The 22,229-nt window shown below is 44.0% G+C and overlaps 2 protein-coding genes across 5 annotated transcripts in view; both read right to left on the reverse strand.

The window, feature by feature from the left end:
• The window catches only part of TERT (telomerase reverse transcriptase), a 58,175-nt gene extending 46,520 nt beyond the window's left edge, over positions 1 to 11,655 (reverse strand). Inside the window, exons 1-3 of one of the 4 annotated variants that reach the window (XR_002091351.2) lie at positions 11,191 to 11,655; positions 7,311 to 9,222; positions 718 to 910 (exon numbers count right to left, since the gene is read on the reverse strand). Coding sequence is in view for 3 of the 4 variants with exons in the window: in XM_019491090.2 (XP_019346635.1) it covers positions 718 to 910; positions 7,311 to 9,222; positions 11,191 to 11,418 (2,333 nt within the window). In the remaining variant the exon portion in view is untranslated. The remainder of the gene's footprint in view (positions 1 to 717; positions 911 to 7,310; positions 9,223 to 11,190) is intronic. The other 3 variants (XM_019491090.2, XM_019491089.2, XM_014595193.3) reach the window with 3 other exon arrangements.
• A 1,149-nt stretch (positions 11,656 to 12,804) lies between these two features.
• Positions 12,805 to 22,229, reverse strand: part of CLPTM1L (CLPTM1 like) — a 50,198-nt gene continuing 40,773 nt past the window's right edge. The window contains exons 16-17 of the mRNA XM_006272897.4: positions 16,280 to 16,395; positions 12,805 to 15,251 (exon numbers count right to left, since the gene is read on the reverse strand). Coding sequence (XP_006272959.1) covers positions 15,164 to 15,251; positions 16,280 to 16,395 — 204 coding nt within the window. The 3' untranslated portion in view covers positions 12,805 to 15,163. The remainder of the gene's footprint in view (positions 15,252 to 16,279; positions 16,396 to 22,229) is intronic.

Below are 22,229 nucleotides of genomic sequence, written 5' to 3' on the forward strand. Positions count from 1 at the left end.
AAGCACATCAGTTTGACTTATCTAAGCAGCAAGACATTTTTGTTTTGCTATGAACATCTGAAATACTTCTCTCCTAGCCCAAACCCCTCTTGGAGAGATCAAAAATGGGTAGAAAACCATCAGTTTCCTCATATAAGTCATTTTTCACATGACAAAGCATTCAAAAATGATTTTTCCCCTGAAAAACTAAGTGAACAAAAGAAAGGGATAAAAGTGCAATAATAAACAGAGAACTGTATCCTTACTTTGTAAAATATAATATACCCAATTTAAGAATATAAGAACTGCCATTTACTGGGTCAGACCATAGGTCCATCTTGCACAGTATCCTATATCACACAGTGGCAGAGAGTGAATATTGAAAGGGAGAGTGAACAAAGCATGACCAGGGATTTTTCCTCTCTCTCTCACAGCCTCTGAAATTTAAGGTCAAGGAAGTGCTAATTCACAAGCTGTACCCTTAACTCCCATCCCATGTTCAATAGCTACTGCTGCACCTTTCCTCCAAGAATTTGTCCAATTCCTTTTGTTGAATCTGGCTAAACTGTCAGCTTCCACAACATCTTGTGGCAATGAATTCCACCCTTTGTTTACACTCCGTGTGAAAAAACTTTTTTTTTTTTTTTTAATCCTACTAAGGTCATTTTGTGACCCCTAGTTCTTATATTGTCAGAGATGGTAACATATTAATGCTAGACTTAACTTTACAAAACATACCTAATTCCAATGTTCTCTAACCTGCTCCAAATAACCTTCCGGTAGAAGAAAAGCATGTTCTTCTGAAACATGGTTTCAGTAATATAGAAAAATGATCTGAACAGCCCTATGACATAGACATTCATCAGCCAGTATAGGAACTTTGCCAGAAGTTCTTCCCGGAAATGGTGTTCGCAGACAGGAACGCGACCACCTTCAAGAAGCAGAAATCAAATTCAATTACACTTGGTAACAGTCAATTATACTTGGTAAATGGCTTCAGAGAAATAGGAAAAATTAGCACATATACACATGACCTTTTTCACAGCTTCAAGACAGAAGAGGGTGGAGGAAAGTAGAGGAGAGAAACAGCAAAACAATTATACAGAAACTCATCCTCCAATTAGCCTAAACCCCACTTAGGCAGACTTTAAGCTTGGGTCACATTGAGTACAGTAGAACCTGGATATTTTGTAGGGTTCAGTTTTAAACCCTTCTGCAAAGATGAAGGTTTACAAAGTACGCAAGGCTGTACAGGGTACAACAGCTGCATAGGACCATTGAAGGGCTTCAGCTATCTGCTTTGTTTTTTATTGAATGGAAAAGTGATGCAATTTGAAGACAAAGCTGGAGCCAACAGTCTTGGCAAATTAAGCGCGTAGCAAGTGAACTGAATACGAAAGATTTAGGGTCTATTGTACAAAGACTGAGAACTGTTTGTGGTCACTGTATATCTAACTGGATGCCAATAAAAATGTTTAAGTGAGCCCTTAAGGCAGTGTAGCATTTTAATGCCCAGAGTCAATTATCTCTCACTTATTTTCCACACCATATCTTATCTGACCACCATCAAAGTTGCACCTGGAGGGATATTATTGGCAGTGACAGAATGAAGGCAACTAAAAATGCTGCTCTACAATGCTGGATTCACAGTGTCCACCAGAAATATCTTCAAATTAATTCAAAATCAATTTTTAATACAATGTGGTAGATCCATTAAAATAAGGTAAGATTCCTACAGAAACATGAACTCAGCCATAGCACATCTGTTTTTCATTCCTGTTAAACATATAATTTGATTTCCGTACCATGCTTAAAAACCTAGGGTAAAATTCAGTCTCCCCAACTGTAAAATAGGGTATAGTCCTTTCTTCTCTTCTACTGTTTGTCTATATAGGTTTTAAGCTTTTCAGTGCAGTATACACATGTACTGCACCTTACACCAGACAGCTTTGAGCTTGGTAGGAAACTACCATAAAGGAAAAAAAAATAAAGCAAGTTTCAGTGGAGTTCAGGTAACACGCAGGAGGCAAAAAAACTTTAGAAAAGTCTTAAAATGAGCAACAGCTATAATATACAACCAATAAAATATACGTATGAAAACAAGAAGTTATGTACTTGACGACAGATGTATACATCAGTCTTACGGAATGGAAAAGGGACAGGAGATGGGCAAGAAGCAGCTACTCAAGGAGACAAGAGGCCCTAATTTAGCAAAGAACTTATGTGTTTAAAACTCTTAAGCCTGAATGTGACTTCATTAGGAGTCAAGCACATGCTTTAGGGCTGCCCGGAGAGGGACCAAAGAATAAGATGCTATCAGAGGTTCTGTGGAGGGGATTCAGAAATACTGTAAGCAAGAAAGACTTTAGTAGAACTTTCAACCACTCAAAATGTTTGCCTCCATTTCTAGAAATGCATTTTCTAATCTATCCAAAGCAGGGTGGATACAAATTGATTAAAAAAAAAAAAAAAATTAAAAAGATGGGTTTTTAAAATTTTAAATCGGTTTTTAATTTTTTAAATTAAATTATAATTACGTTTGCCTTTTTAAAAACAAACCTACTTCAAATGAAATTTGGATTTAATACAGCATAGGCTACAATATACATTTAGTAGGCCTATGCAAGTAGGCAGCTAGTCGATCCGGCCGCTTCGGATGGCAGCGATCTGATCCAGAGCTCTGGACCAGGTTCCTGCTTTGATCCAGCCGAAGTGGCTCCAATCCTTCGGAGCCGCCTCGGAGATCCGGCCACAGGGTATAATGGGGAATCAATGAAATATCTATAATTTGGATGAAACTTGCAGGGGTGGTAGCCTCTGCTGAGAGCATGAAGCCTGCCAAGTTTCAAGATCGGTGCAGGAGTCTGGGGGAAACTGCATCCCAAATTCTTGAAAGCGAAAGTCATGTCACATGCACGTATTACACCACAGTAGGGTGAAAACTCCAGGGGTAGTAGCCCCTAGTGAGGCCACAAAGTCTGCCAAGTTTCAAGATGATCGGTGCAGGGGTTTGGAGGGAACTGCACCTCAAGCTGCTGACAGGCAAAACTTGTGACATAGATGACCCTGTGTGTGTTAAGGCGCAGTAGGATGAAAACTGCAGGGGTGGTGGCCCCTGCTGAGGCCACGAAGCCTGCCAAGTTTCAAGGGCATAAGTGCGGGGCTTTGTGGGAAACTGCACCTCAAGCTGTGGAAAAACGAAACTTATGACATGGGTGACACTTTGTGTGTTAAGGTGCAGCAGGGAGAAAGCTGCAGGGATGGTAGCCCCTGCTGCGGCCATGACACCTGGCAGTTGTCAAGGAGATCGGTGCAGGGCTTCTGGGGTCTGGGGCCCTGCACCTCTGGCTGCTGACAGACAAAACTCGTGACATGGGTGCTTGTGCAACTGACTGTCTCTGTCTTGGGGCAGCTGATTGTCTGTATTGATTCTTTCCTCTCCCTAGTCTGTGATTTGGTAGGTGTTAATTGTTGCTAATTAACTGTTTACAATAGCTAGCAACTGTATATTGAACTGGTCCCTGAGTAAATGATGATTGATTGGTAACCAGTAACACAGAAGCTTAGCAGCCAGGCCTGCAGTAGTGTCCCCCCACAAGACGGACACAGTTGTACAAGCACCCATGTCACGAGTTTTGCCATCAGCAGCTGCAGGGCCCCAGAACTCCCTTGCACCTAGCTCCTCAACAGCTGGCAGGCTTTAAGGCCTCAACAGGAGCTACCATCCTTGCAGTTTTCACCCTGCCATGCCTTAACACACAGTGTCACCAGCGTCATGAGTTTTGCTTGTCTGCGGCTTAAGGTGCAGTTCCCCCCAAACCCCTGCACCGATCTTCTTGAAACTTGGCAGGCTTTGTGGCCTCACCAGGGGCTACCATCCCTGCAGTTTTCACCCCCCTGTTTTGTAACACACAGACATGACACAAGTTGTGAATTCAAGAATTTGGGGTGCAGGTCCCCCCAAACCCCTATACCGATCTTATTCAAGCTTGGCAGGCTTCATGCTCTCAGCAGAGGCTACCATCCCTGCAAATTTCATCCAAATCAGACAAAAAACAACAAAGTTATAGATATTTCATTGATTCCCTATTATACCCTATGGCCAGATCGCCGAAGTGGCTCCGAAGCTTTTCTGAAGCGCTTCGGAAGCTCTGAACCACTTCAGAAAGCCTAAAGAAGCCAGCACTTTGATCTGGACATGCTGCTTCAGACTCTGAAGTGTCCGAAGCTTCTCCAGATCTGAAGCACGGTCCGAAGCCTTGCACAGCCCTAACATTTAGTACAGTCTATTAAAACAATTTAAATAAAATAATACGTTAACAAGCCTCTGCCCCCCACCCCAGCCTTGGATCAACTCCAAGAGGCTCCGAGATCTAACGGTTGGTGACCACTGGATTAAACTATGAGTGAACTTCCATTCCCTCCTAAAAATTCCATAATTTGTAGAAAAACATGCAGTGTCCTTGACTTCCACTTTTCTTTACCTTTATAACAGAATCCAAAACACCTCTGCCCCCGTCAGACTTCGTATAGATGGTCACGGGCAGCTTTTGAGCGTTCTCCTGACCCCGTCCGAGGAGTGTGTCCCCAAAACTTATGCGTCAGGTTACGCTCCACCCTGAGGGGAGCCCTGACAGTTGCCTACCAGGGGTTGATGCTCTATGTTCCCGGTGTGGGGTCCCTCCTAGGGTTTCTCACTACTCCTGGTATCCCTCACTGGAGGCATTCTTTGGGCTCCACCTCCCCTACATCCCAACCAAGCGCCAACCTTCCGGGCAGCTGGATGATGAGTCTTTGGCCCGCTCCTCAGTTCGGCTACTCCCGACAATTGCGGGGCGTACAATTATCTCTGCCTTCACTCTTGCCCCTCCTCTAAGGCTCTTGCCCAAACTGGCCCCGATCTTTCTCCGTGGACCTGGACCTGTGGAGGGTTTTTCCGGGGTCATCCCCCGTGCGCCCTCCAACACAGGATAAGTCAAAAAAAAGATGAAGAAGAGAAAAAAAATAACAAAAAAGGATTGGGTGTAGACTTCTGCCCACCCCACTCACGGGTCCGCCGTCTTAGACCATCTCTGGTCCCCCGATGTTGTCCCTCTCTTTCTTGGCTGTCCTGCTGGTCGATGTGATGGGCCCCACCAGTGTGGGGCAAGCCCCGTTTAAAGGATCTCCATCTCGCCCCTGCCGGTGCTGTCACCTTCCCTGGGATGTTGGCTGGGGAGCACCTTTGCCCCCCAGCGTCCCAGCTGCCTTTCCTGCCATTTCCCCACTGCCGGCTTTTAAATCCACTGGGCAGTGGTTTTTTATGATGTTATCTGCTGGCACCGCTGCCAGCCAGCAATAAAAGCGGCTGATTAACCACGCCGCTGGCTCTCCCTTGGCATGGCTCGCTCTTCCCTGTGGGAGGTACGTGTTTCTTCCTTTCAGGGCTCCTTCCCGCTTTCCTTGGGCATGTCGCCCTTTCCTTGGGTCCCGCCGCAGGAGGTCGCTCTAGAGCCTTCATTTTTATTCCCCTGGGACAAGCTCACTTTGTTATGCATTTTGCAGGGCAGCTGCTGTGACTGTGGTAGGTGCACACGATGATCTAAGGGAGACCGTGGACCCTGGTATCCCCATGGCTCGATGAGATCCTGCAATGCTTCCGGAAAAAATACAAGCTGCACAATATTAATCTAGCAACCCTGGTTAACCACTGCAAGATACAGGAGGTAGTAAGGGCAAGGTATCACACATGGACTTGCTACCCAGTGACAGCTGCCAGGCTGTGTGGGAGCGAATCTTTCGCAAGGACCTGCAAAAGGAGCACAAAGACCTGAACTAGCAGACAATCCAGAGGGCATTCTCCAAATGGCATGGAGGAACAGTGCAGGATAGAGCGGTTTAGCAAACTGCCCTGGGCTAACCTGCCGGTAGCAAGCAGAAACAATCAACCACCTCTTCTGGGACTGCCCATATGCCAGAGGTGTGGAAGAAAGTACGTGTACTCCTTCTGGTGGTGACAGGTGTCAGAATCCTGATCAGAGAAGTGGTCCTCTATGGGCACCTGACCAAACAGCAAGGGGCCCCAACAGCCCACTTTGACCAATTCATCTCCTGTCAGGTACGCCCCGTAGAAAACCAGGAACCCATTCACAAATAGGGACTCGGACCCTACAGTCAAGGACTGTATTAAAATGGGGCTGAGTGAAAAATACCAGTACTACAGGAAGACAGAATAGGACAACAGGAAAGAGACAGCAGACCTCACATGGTGGACTGGCATATATTTTTCAGAGGCAAGCCCTCTGAAGATAACGAGGACAACGGTGAGGACAGTGACAACTTTGATGACAACAAGTGAAAGCACTGGAATGGTGATGGATGCATGGGTGTGTGGTGCAAACTCTGTAACAGGACTAAAACAGTTTAACTGGTAAACTGTATTTCACTCTGTCTAGTGAACCACAGGGGTCACTTGACAGGTTGGTAGATGTACAGTTATATACAATATTTATTTACATATATAGAAATAAATATTTTTGCAAAAAACAAAACAAAACCATAGTTTGTGCTACACACAAGTAAGTGCCAAAGTACTGCTTAAACATGTGTTTATGGGGCACCTGTGCTAAATCTGCAGCAGTTAAAAAAAAAAGATAACATGCATCAATTGTGGATGCACTAAGTGTATGGGTACTATACGCAAACTGCTAAAACCACGTTTAATTTCAAGGTTATTGTTTTCAGATTTGCTCCTCACTTCCACGTGCTCAGGGTGAGCAGGGTCTGATAGTATGGAGAGGGGGAAGGGGCTGTTAGCAGGGGAAAAAATAGGGGGAAACAGAGAGCAAAGGGGCTACCTGATGCCCCCAAATTTATTTTCCCTGCTGTAGCAGTGGGAGGGGGACACATTCAAGGCAAACCTCCAATAATTAGATTCTATACCTGGAAAATTATAAAATTTTCCATATATAGGATCTAATTACTGGGGGGTTATCTTATAATCAGGGTCATCTATTCAAGTAAAGGGGTAGACAGTAAGGGGGCAGGAGAATCAAGTAGCTTGATCCTTGTCCTGTCCCCTAACCACTTGTCCCGCTACTGCCTGCAGCCTGTCCCCCACCCCCGTGCACCCACACACCTGCTCCCCCACCACAGTGCCTGCCTCCCCTGGCACTTGTCTTTCCTGTCACCTGTCCCTCCCACACCTGAGCCCCCCTGGCATCTGCTCCCCACCCTGCAGTGTCTGGGTCCCCAGGTGCCTGCCTCTCCCTCCCGTCCACCTGTGTAGGTTTGACTTAATATTTGAACACCATTCAGCTGCCATATTTTGTTATTAGTATAAAAATTAGTACCTCTGCTCAGATGAAGCCATGCACAGTCATTCACTCTCATCTTCCACATCAGCTCATGCAAAGAGATCTTGGCGAACCTTCCCAAGGAGATGAACCTTTTTACGTTTTTGAAGAACCGGCATTTGTTATGGCTAGAACCCCACAGCTCCGCAGGGACCACTCGCTCTAGACATTCCCTCACAAAAACATACACCTGCCAGTGCTTGCTGTGCTGCTTAAGGAGCTCCCTGAAGGTAGAATCGGAGAGGTCTTGAGGACTGTGCCCCAATACAGATGTCTCAGGGAGCGTGCTTGAATCGGTTGAGGTCCTTTCCGGAAGTGGACGAGAATCACTTGCGCCGCCTTCTCCGCTGCCTTCTCCACTGCTGTTTCTCAGACACAAACCTGGCTCTTCCCTAAGAGGATCTTCCACTTGCCTGGGAATTTCTGTCCCCTCAGATGTTGGTGACCGATGCAATGGGTCAACTTTGCCTGAGCTGGTCTCAGACAGCTGAACAGGACAATTCTTTTTCAAAAGTACTAAATAGGGGCACTTGGCATGGTTCTTTAACAGTTCTTGAAACACATTCCTCATCTGCCAGTAGCGTTTGGGAAATCTCTTCTTTCTCCATCTATGCCATAGTGGGTTCTGGTGGCACTTCTGCTGCAACGTATTCCCATTTAGGAATATGGCTTCTACAAGCTGCTGGCCCCCTTTTGGGAAGCCCTTTAAGCGGTTCAGTAAAAATGGTTTAGGAAAACCTTCTTGGAAGCTTCTGAGAGAATACAAGAGAGAGTTTGTCCTAATGTACACGGCAGACCACGCAGTTTTTTTTGGTAACTTCTTCTTAGCTAGGTCAGTTGGATTCTTTTTAAGGCTTCTGTATTTTAAAGAATCGTTTTCCGCTTGTGCAACTTCTACAGAACCAGCCTGAGATTTACAGGCGTCTTGCTCTCTGTTGGATTTTGTCCTTGTTTTGGTTCTAGGTTTAGAGAGCTTGTTACTCTGATCATGTAGCAAAAATGAATTCTCATTATTTGCTACAAACTTCTGGCTATCATGAGTGTCTAATGCTTGACGAGAAGCAGGCACTCTTGATGAACTACCCTCGCTCCCCTGAGGAAATGATTCTATGTATCCCAAGCCAGCGACTTGGGATTTGTTTTTGTCTACATTAGAACCAAGTCTCTCAGTTTCTTTCTCCAGCTCTTCTGCTGTTATCTTCACCCTTTTGACTGAAATCTCAAGCTGGTCCCCACCACGTTTTCGTTTGAAAGGTGCAACTGCAGCTGCTGGATATAAGCCAGGGCTTCTCCAACTTCCCAGGTCTCCTGTTGACATCTTGTCTTGTTCACTTGTCCTACTATTCTGTCCAACAGTTTCCTCAGCTGTAGCAAAATGCTGATCACTAGACATGGGGACTCCTGATTTTTTACTCTTTTGCCTCCCTGTCATCACATTACTTATTTCAGAGCTCTTCTTGCATTTCCAATTTGTCTGGGACAGGTAATTCCTACGAAACTTAGACTTTTGCACATAATCAAGCAATACATTCTTTCTACGCTTTGAATATGCTTGCTTAACAAACACTGGGGATGGTTCCAAGTTATTTGAAATGAGTTCATAGAGAGGCAGTCCACAGATTTGGTAACAGCAGCTAGGAGGCACTAGCATAAAGACAGCACAGTGTTCCAACAAATACATCATCAGGTCATCCCCTATCCTGCTCAGTAATGTTTCCCAGAGGCCATCAGTGTGAAGAGCTTCTGTTGAAGTATTAGGAAGGTAGTTGCATAGACCTACAGTAGATGTAACCAGCAAATGAGAAGTGTTTTCATCTGCTAAGGAATACCCAAACGCAAGCACATTCTTCTTCTTTTTTTCACAAAGTCTCTGAACAACTCTTTTGACAACGTCACTCATAGCAGAGAGCTGAAAAGGGAAAAAATAAAACAAAAAGTTAACTTTGCCTAAGACTTTTTTTGGGGGGACAAACCACAAATCCACCTTCAAAAGCATGCGTGCTTAGCCCCAGACTCTGGTTGTCGATTATGACTCTTGAAAACAAGTTGATCAGCCTGCACATGCCACACTGCATCAGGCATTTTCAAATGTTACAGACTTTTGTACCCTGAAAGCAGGGATGAAGAATTTGGGCAAGTCACTTACTCCCTCCCCCTTCACAGAACTGGGATAATGCTCTCTCCTCACCCACAGTCCATCCTGTCTGTTTAGACTGCAGGATCCTCAGGTCAGAGGATCTACCAATTTGCATTTACAGCATTTACTATACCACAGACCAATCCCTCCAGAAACATGAATTAAATTATCTCAATTCATGAGAATCAAACAGGTCAACAGAAGAATAGCTTTGTTTATGCAGCAACTTAGAGAAGTCTGCAAAATCTTCCTCTCCTGTTTACTGAACACAACAGAAAGGGATCGCCCTTCTCTTTCTGCAACACGAGAATTGCATTATTCAGCCCCAATTACAACAGAGGCTGTTCCTTTTCAATTTTTAAATGTTACTTCACGAGAAAGAGCAGAGCAAATAAGCCGTGGACACCTAACCTTCTGTTTTACCCAATCCCAGTTTAGGGACCAGGAACCTTGTGCTCTCACTTCAGCAGGGAAAGAGGAATCCCTTCCCCCAACCCTTGCACGGCTGATAGCAGTGGTTCTCAACCTTTTTAGACTCAAGGCACCCCTCAGGAAACATGACTCCCCCACCCGAAGAGACCTGAGGTCCCCCCCCTTGAAAAATACCAGCTCCTAGTTTTCACTGGGGTTTTTTTACTATAAATAGACCAAAGGCCTCAGAAAGACAAGAGCCAGTCAGAACGCTTTTGACACTCTGGGTTCCTGTCTGAAATCTCCGAGTACATCTTATGAATCTGTGTAGCACACCTGATAGTGCTAGCCTTGCGTGACACCTTGTGGCACCCCCAAGAGGATCTCAAGACACCCCAAGGGCACGGCCACACGCTGGTAGAAAATCATTGGTCCAACCTCATTTTAAAACTGCAGGGACAGCCCTCTTGCAGCAATACCCCGGGGTGCCTTGAACTTGGAGAGACCTCATGAGCAGGGATCCTGGCTCTCTCAGATTAAAAAAAAATGCCCAATTTTCAGTTTAAAAAAAAGGTATGCCCAAAGCCACAATTTTCTGTGATATATATATATATATATATATTATAGTGGTGTTTCATTTATATATATATATATATATATATATATAGAGGTGTTACATTTTTTTTTTTTTAAATCACAGAAAAATATGGATTTGGGTGTACCTTTTTTAACGGAAAATTGAGAATTTTTTTCTTTAAAATCACAGAAAACCAGGATCCTTGCTCAGGACATCCTCAAGCCAGGCCCCCACCTCAGGGCAGCATCTTCTCTTGGGAGGGGAAAAGAGAGGAGAGTGCCAGCTCCCTTCCCCCAGCCTAAATGCCTTCCCTCCTGGGACTGGAACACCCCCCTGCCCCACTGCTGTGTGCTCATGTGTGGAGGGGGAAACAATCTGTGTGTGTGAGGGGGGGAACAATGAGTGTGTGTGAGGAGAACAATCGGGGGGGGTACGCAAGAGGAACAAGGGGGGGTGCAGGGGGAATGGGCGTGCGTGTGTAGGGGGAACAATGCGTGTGCATGTGTAGGGGGACACTGAGAACAAGTGCGTGTGTGAAGAGGAAGCGGCGGGATGCGCGGAGGGGAGCAGGACGTGTGCAGGGACGCGGGGGCCCGGTGCGCGCGCGGGTGCCGCCGCCGCGGCCGCCTCCTCTCCCAAGCCCAGGGCGGGCGAGGGCGCAGGGGCCCCGGGGCCGCCACAGCGGGCAGAAGCGAGCAGGCGGCGCCCTCCCCCCCCGTGCCATGCCGTGGCCCGCCCGCCCCCGGGGATACCTGGCGGAAGCAGAGCGGGCGGGGCAGGGCGCGGGCGCCCCACGGCACCGCCACCACGAGGCGCTCCGCGAAGGCGCGGTAGATCGCGGGGTCCGCGGGCCGCACCAGCTCCGGCCCGGCCCCGGCCCCGACCCCGGCCGCCACCTGCTCCCGCTGCACGAAGGCCTCCAGCGCCAGCGTCTCCGCGTAGCAGCCGCGCAGCACCGCCAGCGGCCCACGACCCGCCATGCTGCCCCCGGCCGACCCGGTCCCTGCCTCTCATGCTCCGCGAGCCGCGGGAGGGGGCGGGGCGGACACACGTGCGAGCCCCGCCTCCAGCCTCCCGCCCGGCAACTCGCACGTGGGGGCGGTGGCGGCTACCGCCTCCCAGTCTCAGCACCGGGGCCAGCGAGTCTGCTTGCCTAGCGCCCAGCGAAGGATGACCCGGCCCCGGGAGGGCTAGGTCTAGATCTAGATCTGGATCTGAAGCAAGAGCCGGTGGAGTGAGGCGCTGCAGTGCTGCCTCTCCTCTTCATCCGCCGCCTTGCTTCTACCTGCGCGCATTGCACCAGCCTCCAGCTGCAACTTGTCCACCTCTCCCACTAACAGATCTGTGTTTTCCTGGGCGGAAGAGCCTTCCTGACTCAGCCCCAGTGAAGACCTACTTTTACTGATCGTGTCCGTGATGTTTTAAGCCGTGATGGTCCAGGTTATGAGGGGCAAGTATTTTTTAGGGCAATATCTTGTGTTGAACCAACTGTGTAGTAGAGTTAGGCAAGCTTTTGAAAGCAATTTTTGTCTTGCGTGCTTTGTCTGAGGAAAAAAGTTCTCGAAAATGTGTCCAACTGTACTACACAGTTGGTCCAAGGAAAACTAACAAACACCCTAAGAAATCCTGGCCTCTCCTACATTGACTGACACATTTACAAGACACTGGGGCTAAAGGACAATGGCAAGGTTGTGAAATGATAAGCCATAGATAGCATTTAATAAAAACATACACCGTGGTAGTAGAACTGCATTATTGCCATCTTTAATGAAAACCTAGGGAAACTAGGCATAAAAACCAGTGGTAAAGTAGCAGTAACCTGCTCTAAATGGTGACTTTCTCATCTAAATCTACTAGTTAGGGTACTGTCCTACAAAAAAAGGGGTGCATTATAGTGCACAAGCTGAATCAATCCACAAGGTGCTCTTATTGCAAAAAAAGGCAATAGCATACTAGGTACGAACAAGAGTGTCCCTTGCCCATCCAGAAAAGCAACTCCAGCTCTTTTCAGCACTGGTGCAGGCTCAATTGGAGCACTGTATCCAGTTGGCTGCACTGCACCTTGAAACATGGATAAATTGGAAAGAGTCCAGTGGAAAGCAACAAAAATGGTCAGTGGTTTAGAGAGCATGATTCATGGCACTCACTTCCACATCTGTAACACTGAGATATTTTTAAGCAGGAGTGTTTTTAAGTACACAAACACTCAAAATATTCACTTGGATGTTTCTCCATGGTTTCTGTAAGATTATTAAAAAGATTACTGCATTGGAAAGTGTTTATTTCGTTTAGTCTATGCATCACGACCATCAGTAACACAAATTCTCTCTCACATCCTTTCCAATAAGAAATCAGAACTCAGTTAGTCTCAGACATAAATGCTTTATTTGTACCATGACTGCAGAAAACAAATTATTGACTCATTAGAGCTTCACAAAGCCTTGTTGCCTTAAAACCTCAAACCTTATACTCAGCATGGCCACGTTGCACGTGAAGTGATTGATTCATCACTTATCACGATCGGAAAGTTATGGAACATATGGAAAGTTACAAAGGATAATAAAAAAACCTGGCAAGACAAAGACTAAGGAATGATTTTCAAATAATTACATGCAGAAAAGGAATGCTGAAATATTAAAAGTACCTGACTACAGTAAGTTAGACTTTCAGAGGTCACCTCAAATTGATTTTAAAATGTCACAAAAGGGTACATTCAATAAATTATTTAATAGGACAATTATTTTCAACACATAAAAATATCATTTATTATGAAACAGATGAGACAAGTCTCTAATAACAAAGAGCAGTAGCTGGCATCAGGATAAAATAAATGCATGGTTTATATGAACTATAGTCCCAATCCTACCAATATTTATGGACATGCCACAGTGTTGCTGATAGTCTCACTGCCTGATTCTGTTTTCGTTAAAGCTCCCGTATATGGCTGCCAGTATAAAGAGGCCTTGAACTGGGCACAAGTTAAATTCATCTCTCTTGTTAGGCTCCTTTATTATGCTGCATTGGTATAAAAGGGTCTGCTTACATCAGTGAGACAAGTCAGGCAGGCATATTCCTGTGTTCTCGTGAACAACCAAAACAAGTGCCTATGGACCACCATAACATTAGGATATGGTAAAAAGCTATTTCATGAAACAAATCATCATTTATCATTTACATTTTGAATTAGTGGCATCTTGAAGTTAAAATAAGTTGACAGACTCCAATAAAAACAGAGTAATTAAAAAACAAAAACACAAAACCCAGCAACATTTTTTGGAGAAAAAAAAATCTAAGTTCATTAAAAGTTGCCAAATATTCTTTAAAACAAAAGGCATTGCCAAGGAGTGAACCTGTTTGTCAGAATCAGACATTTTATTTGCCACTAATGAAGCAATAAGTCTTTTCAAGCATAGCCAATTAAATGGAAATTTGCTTCATAAAACCATATAAATAGGGGCTCTAAATGCATACTGTTTGTCTGCAGTTTGAATGTTCATTCTTTTCAGCACAGTCTAAACATTCTCTAAAGTGCTGAATTGAAATCTGATTAACACATACCCAAACTGATAACATGATAGACAGCTAGACAGAAACTGCCTTTTAAGCAACATTGCTGCTACTGGAAGTATGTACTTTAGTAAACAGCTTAACTTAACAGGCACATTTTTAAAAGACGATTTTATGCACTGATTTTCATAGGTGATTTTCTGAGCATCTATTGGGTCAAACAAAATACCTTCCCATTATTTGAATGCATTATGCTTTATTTTTCCATGTTAATGTTATAGAAATCGAGAGAACCAAGAAAACATTTCTCCTGAAAAAGAATTGGCACAATAGATCACAACAGTGTCTATCATGCAAACATGTATTTAGACAAGAGGTATACCACAATGGCTCACGTGCCAATATAAAAACCTATATTGATGGGAAATTGCAGGGTATTGTGCTAGCAAATGCAAGAAGAGTTTAGGCAACATTAGATATGTACTAAAAATAAATCATTTGCTGCACATGCTCATGAATTTTTGGATTTTTTTTCCTTTGTCTTACTGAAAAGCCTCTGCCTTTTAAAAATAAATTAAGATACAAGTCCTATTATGGGCTTAAAGGCTGGCAAATATTTGTCATATATTTTGTTCATTTAGGTTATTTGCCCCTTCCATCCAGGAAGAATATTTGAAGCAGTGAGCTTATTTTAAAGCCTACATATAGCTTAAGTCAGTCAGCTTCAAACCTTCCATATCCTGTGTCAGCTGAACATGGTTTTGTGTGGCACACTTGGATGTGTATGTGGTTCTGCAGTGACACTTAATTCTGTTGTAACCTAACCACTGGCTTACTGTAGTTTTCATGGCTTAGCATCCCCTTGTCAGTGCAGGCACCACACTTCCAGTTACTAAGCTGTTTCAAAAAACACATTTAGAGAGTCATCACAACAACAAAGACAAATTAATATTTAAGTTTCATGGAAAAATTTAAAAGTCTAGCTATTGAGTGACATCTGGCAGACACACTGATAGACTTCTTCAAGGAATCAACAAAGGGAACTTTGAAATGTTGGAGAATCATCAAAAATAGATTTTGGCAATGTAGAAGATGTATTGTCCATGAAGTCCTGTCATAACTTTAAAATACTCTTGTTTTGCAATCCAATCTTATTTCTTCCTTCAAACCAGATAATACAAGTAGCCAGTAGCAGTCCAAGGAAAGAACCGTTTAGAATTATGTTAATTTTTTTTTAAGGATTTTCGGCTTTTCTTCATAACATTCTCCATATTCATTCATTCTGCTCTTATCCACGGGATAAAGCCTTTCGGAAAAAATAATATGAATTAATTATATGCAGGGTTGATCCCTAGTAAAAGACCGTATCAATTGCTGCTCAGTCTGCTAAAACAGCATTTCCTGCTCATCATCTGCTTTGTCTCCTGAGCGCCAGCCTATGAACACTATTAGGTCCTCAAGTAGAAAATCCTTTAGAACAATCTTCCGCTTCCAAATCTGAAACTCAACCCACCTTTAACAGATGGAAGGAAGGTCCCCTTGGGTCTCCTTCAAAACCTTCTTATTAAGATGATCTCCAGTACTCACTGCATGCTGAAAGAGGCTGAGAGTAGGAATGGGGGATGGGAGGTCTCTGCTACTACTGAAAAGTTTCTCTCCACATCTCCTTTTCGAAACTTACTCTCTAAACAATAACTCGAGAGTCTACTTCTGGATAACCCCCTCCAACAAACATGAAGCTGCAGTCAATTCTTGACACCCTCGCTACTAACACAAGGTTCTGTCTGAAGCACAGCAGGGAAAATGGTTAGTTTTATTCTGCTGCATGGCAAAACCGAGTAGCAGAAACCAATGGAATCATCCACAGATTTGGGAAGATTATGCTATTGGTTTATTTTTGCAAAATTATCTTTGTAACCTGAGGGCTAGAATTTTGTTTTAAAGAAAGCAAGATTTGATTTTACTGAAGGAATTGCTTTACCAGAACATGCTTCTTACTTGGTCTTCAGGGATTTTCAAGCAAATATTAAAAGGCAGACAAGCCTAATTATGTAAATAAGAATCAGCCATTGGGCTGGGGATAAGTGCTGTCCTGAAAGAAAGTCTGAGTGATCTCTAAAAGGATCTAAAGACTGGTAAGTGTTCGAGACTTAACTTGATTTCAAAACACAGTATACTATACATTAGTATGCAATAAAAGGGAAACTTTTAAATCTTTGCTGAACTATTATTTTTGCTTCTTTATTTTTTGGTTGATGTACTTACATGGATCTTCATATTTTAACTAGCAATAGTAAATATGTATCAAAGAAGAGGCATAGGAGAAAAGCTTACCATCTTTGGTAAAGGTAGACCAGGAACACAACATCATCTCTAAAACATGCCAGTCTATGAGATGTTGGCATAGTAATGATAAAAGCAAAGATATCATCAATGAAGGTATTGAATGCCTATAAATAAAATAATTATTTTCAGTAAAGGTATTCAGTACAATTCAATTGGTAGTACTGCCAACAATGCAATACTATATTCACATCTCCAAAAAGGAAACATTTTCACAAATTAACAAAGCAGGTACTGAAAAACATAGAACATTAACCCCACACACAAATTACTTCAATATTTCTACGAATATTCAAGCCTGAAGTTAAAATTCTAATTAAATGGACTACAAAACAAAGTACTAGGTGTTTTAGCCTGCATCATGTTTAAAACAAGCAAAATACACGCAAAAGCAGTAGGACAACATATCAGGGAAACAAATGTAGTAACTTAAGCAATGAAACAGTTATTTTCTCACTTTCCGTTTCAACCTATTTTACTGTAAATTTAAGGCATATTTTAGGAGTACATGAACATAATATTTTAAAATCCTTATAGGACTGTCAAAGTAAAATAATTTTCAGTAGTTTACTAAAAGAAATCCCTCCAGCCTAACAATTAGCCTGCTAGATCAGAACAGCTTCAAAAAGCATGATTAAACAGCTGCACCTCAGGTTGATGGCACTCTCTGTATGCCATGAAGCCTACATCCAGTTGTTCTTCAATATCATTGTTCTCTCCCCTTTGGACACAAGAGGTCAGCATGGATTATTCTTTCCCCGCCACCCCACCATGGTCTTTTCTCTTCATCTCCTCTCTACCTGCTTCTCCCATTACAAATGCACTCATTTTAAGTGAAGCCAGCTACTGCTTTGACCACACAAGTTACTGACCATTAGCACAATACATTGGCTGTTCAAGAATGTTGCATCTCATCTCATTGGCAGCAATGATCCACCACAGTTGTAGATGATCACTCCCACAGGTCAAGTCCGAGTGGGAGTGGGAGTGATCATCAACCTAGGCTAGTTTTCCCCAATTTGCAGAGTCAATGCCACACTTCTTAATGTTCACTTTGAGGGTGTCCTTGAAGCGTTTTCTCACACCTCTGTATGTCCTTTGTACTAGGGTGAGTTGGCAGTACAGCAGTTGTTTTGGTAAATGTGCATCAGGTATGCACACACAGTGCCCTGTCCACCAAAGCTAATGTTGAATAATCAACACTTCCATACTGGCATTTGTGCAACAATCCTCCCACTTTATACCAAGGATCTTCTGACGGTAATGCTGGTAAAGACGTTCCAGACTTTTTAGGTGGTCCCTGTAGGTCACCCAAGCTTCACAGCTGTAGAGAAGAGTTGGGATTACCACAGGTTTATATAGTAGAAGCTTTGTTCAAGTCCTGATGTCATGATCATTGAACACACAATGATTCAGTCTTCTGAAGGCAGAGCTGACACATCAGATCCTATACTGGATCTCCTCGATGTTGGCCTTTGAGAGATGGCTGCTAAAGCATGCAAAGCATTCAACATTGTCCAGCTCCTGTCCATCAGTGAGACACTTCCTCAGGGAAGTTGACTGGCTTGGAGCAAGCTGGTGAAACACCTTTGTTTTTCTGATGTTAAGGGTCAGTCCCAGGCACTGGTATGCTTGAGAGAAGCAGTTAAAGTCCATTTGTAGGTCCTCCCTCCATATGTGCAATGACAGGATAATCACTGGCATACTGAAGTTCCACAATCAAGGCTGAAGTAACTTTGGTTTTGGCATGAAGGTGGGAGAGATTGAAAAGGTTCCCATCCATCCTGTACTCGATGCTGATGCCGTGTGGTAGATAGTCAAGGATAAACATCTTGATATCTACAAGAAAGATGGAAAACGATCATGCAGCCCTGCCTGATGGCAGTTCAAATGGCAAAGGGCTCCATAGCAGAGGCACTGCATAGGATGGAGTCATCTGGTCATGAAGGAGTCTTGATAAATTTTCCCAGGCAGCCAAACTTTGATAAGATCTTCCATAAAGCCTCACAGTTACCAGAGTTGAAGGCTTTGGTCAAACGGATAAAGGCCATACACAGTTCCTAGTGTTGCTCTTGGCATTTTTCCTGGATCTGCCAGACCACAAAAATCATTTCCATGGTGCCTCTAGATGGTCTGAAGCCACATTGAGACTTGGGAAGGATTTCTTCTGCAAGAAGGAACAGCTGGCTCATCAGAATTCAAGCAAGGATCTTCCCAGTGATGAAGAAGACAGTGAAACCTCGACAGTTTTCACAGACAGACTTATCTCCTTTTTTAAAAATGGTGACGATATTGGTATTCCTTAGGTCAGCAGAAATTTCCTCAGTGTTCCAGATGCTGAAAAGGTGTGGAGCTTGTCGGTCATAGTTTCCCCACCACCTTTGAAGACCTGAGCTGGTATGCCATCAGGGCCAGATGCTTTGTTGTTTTCAACAGTCTTAACACCTGGTAGACTGGCAAGTGCTTCCCTTACTGGATGCTGCGGGATGGATTTGATGATTTCAGTCACCACTGATTCTTGGTTCAGGAGTTTTTGGTAGTGCTCCTTCTAGCAGTTTTTGATGGACTAATCTTTGAGGAGCATACTGCCACCTTCAGACCTGAGCAGTGACAGACCTGAATGTAGAACAGCTACTGTGACCCGAGAACTCTCGCAATACAACATCAATATTGCTGCTCTCAGTGAGGCCAGGCATGCAAATGAAGGCCATCTGATGGAAGAGGAGGTGGCTATATGTCCTTCTGGAAAGAGAAACACGTGAATGACAGGCAAGTACACAGCATTGGTTTCACCGGTAAGAACTGGATTGGCAGCCAAATGACTGAATTCCCTGTTGGCATTAACGAGCGCCTCATAATTCTCCATCTTCAACTGACCAACAATTTGTTTACTATCATTACTAGTGCATAGCCAAAACACTCAATGCTGGGGAAGAACAAAGAACAGTTTTTTGCTGACCTTGATGAAATCCTGACTGTCATCTAGAAAGAGGATAAGATCTTCCTCCTTAGAGATTTCAATGGAAGTGTTGGCTGGGACTTTAGCATGTGGAGGGGCACCATTAGGAAGGAAGGAGTGGGCAAGGCCAATTCCAATGGCATCCTCTTACTCAGTAAATGTGCATACCATGACCTCTTTATTACTATCTTCAGATGACATTACAGGTACAAAACAACATGGCAACTCCTCCACTCAAAACAATGGCACTTTCTCAACTACATCATCATAAGAGTGTGAGATCTAAGAGCCATTCATATGACCCGTGTTATTAGAGGAGCCAATAACTGCTGGACTGATTGCCACTTAGTGAGATCAATCATGTTCCTTAGGGTTCACTGCTCAGGTCATCCAATAGGTTTCATATATTCTGGCACGCAAAGGACATTTTTGTGTTTCAACTGCAATTTGAGTGACTTCCCTGGAGGCGGCTATCCAGTTGGGTAAGATAAGGTGGGAAAGCCTATGTTTTGGGCACCTTTTCTAACCCCATCCCCAGGCAGGATGAGCAATGGGGATCTAAGAAAAGATTGCTCTGTCACAATCACAGCTGCCTTATCACTCTGCTGTTCCATTCCAAGGGTGAAGTGACCAACACGCGACTGCTGCCTGAATACGGACTTCTGATTAGGGACTCCTGGCGATTACTTCATCTGTCCCCATCACCACTCGTCCATCACCACAGGACTCTGTAGACGTTATGGGTACTGGTGACTAGCTATTGTGATAGATGTTCGATGCAATGGGAGAAGTATGCGTGTGGCTTGTTTTACATGAGGAGGTCATTACACATTGGCAACCACACAGATCTTGGCAGAGGAGAAACCTGTGTCCAGTGACGAGGTTCAGGATGACTGGGGTCACTCTTCCACTGCAGCTTTCATCCACCTTCACAGCTGTTAAGAAGTATGCCTTCTTCATCCGCCTGCTCCACCACTGATGTCTATGTTATGCTGTTGGACTGCTCTTCATCTGATACCTCACCTTTGACCGTACCGCCATGGGTGACCCTACCAGGAGTACAAGACTCCCAACGGTGTTGCTCTTAGGGTCATCAGTACACACAAGCCTCTCTACCCCGTCAAGGTGGCAGTCCATGGAGAGGGCATCTTCTCTACATATTTCACAGATGAATTTTCCCCTAGTTCAAGTGCAATTTTCATGATTCAAAGGATGTGGCAGCATCAGCTTTTAGTGTGGATCTGTGATAAGCAGCCATTAAGGCTGCCATGTCATCTGGCAGCACAGAATCAAAAAGTTGACTATGGTTCCTTTCAGTCCAATACCTTGTTCATGGCAGGAATCTCCCTACCTAAACCAACCTATACAAGTGTTTGCTTCATATATTCATAGTTATACAAAAAACCCTGTTGCACAACTACTAGGCACGCAGTCCCAAAACACTAAGAACATCCTAACCCAGTGGTCAGCAACCCAGTTCGGGTGACAGGTAGGCACTATGACCCAGCTACTGCCACCTCTGCTTCTTCCTGTCCTGGCACAGAAGAAGCATCCTTCACTGAACCCTATCAAAACCCCATGTGCCTGGGCCAGATCCAATCTGCAGCCTGTAAATTGTTGACCCCTTACCTGTAGCAGATTAGAGCAAGCAGAGGAACAGGGGCATTCTCAATTTCTTGCTGCTGCAAGGACAGGAAGTGGTTGATAAAATATACTTGAGAGATCCAAAGAAGACAACCATGGCCCCTGCTACAAAGGAAAGCAACAACCTTCACAGTCCATGCCATTCTGGCAATGAGGTAAAATTCCTTCCTGATCCTAAATGTGGCAATGGGCTTGACCCTCAACAGAGATGCAAGACCCTCTAAATCAGGAACCTTTGGATTTTGTTGGTCTCAGCTGCAGCATCAGCATAACCCAGTCAAAAGCCAAAGCCCTGGCTGCAGCTGACATCTAATGCTTCTGAGGAAGATGGGAAAAAAAAAGAAAACAAAACCCTGATACCTGTAAAAAACAGGGAGGAAAAAAATCCCTTCCAGCCCCATGTGTCAACCAGCAAAGTTCAGAAGCCTGGGCAGAATACAAACAAACACCCTCCACACTGCTCAACAACCTGAAGACTGCTAACACAATTATACTCATCTCATACCCTAACTGGAGAGCCAGAATTCCCCTTTCAGTCAACCTATATTCTCCATAAACTTATCCCAACTCCTTTAATATTTTTTTCAAAATTAAGCCTGTTGCAGAGCTCTGCATCATTCTCCTGCTGCTGAGCATGGTCCTCTCCAGTCTCTACCTGCTCTGGGATGCAGAGCTTTTTTTTTTTCTTTAGTTACTTACTTTTTTATATTTTTTCTCCTAAAACCACTTGGGACAGCTGCCACTTGTGGATGCAAAATACTGCACATATATAATGCAAGATTAGGTGTTCCAACCAAAGGGATCTGCAGTGCCTTTTTTTCCTAACATAAACAGAACCAATTGATACTAACATACTGTACGTTCCCATTTATACTAGGTTTATAACTGGCAAGAGAGGTACAAGAATTCAGTTACATTAGAAAAGAAATTCCGCTATGGGATTTATCTTTGTTTGTCACAAAAAAGTGCTTGAATTATTACAGGATATATAAAAACAAATTCACTGCCTTGGAATGCTTCATTACCAATTACTTCTCGTCTGTGCAAATGTTTGGGTAAACCCTATACTTAAAAGAATGCCCATACTGAATTTTCTCATCTCAAGTAAACTGACGTGAGTTATAGCTTCTTAAAAATCTGTCAGACAGGTGAAGCATGCTTCTTGTGCATTCGTGGCATTCAGCCCCGTGTGTAGAGTAGGAAGAGAAAGCTTTTTATGTTACTAGTAAAATGAAAGTTATCACCATATGCTGAAATGTCCATATTCTCACTAAAATCCCTTTAATCTCTTTTATCTAGGTGGCACAGACACCCAGATATGAAGGCCTTGAAATCAGA

The sequence above is a fragment of the Alligator mississippiensis genome, chromosome 3 (assembly GCF_030867095.1).
Source record: "Alligator mississippiensis isolate rAllMis1 chromosome 3, rAllMis1, whole genome shotgun sequence".
In the NCBI taxonomy this organism is placed as follows: Eukaryota; Metazoa; Chordata; order Crocodylia; family Alligatoridae; genus Alligator; species Alligator mississippiensis.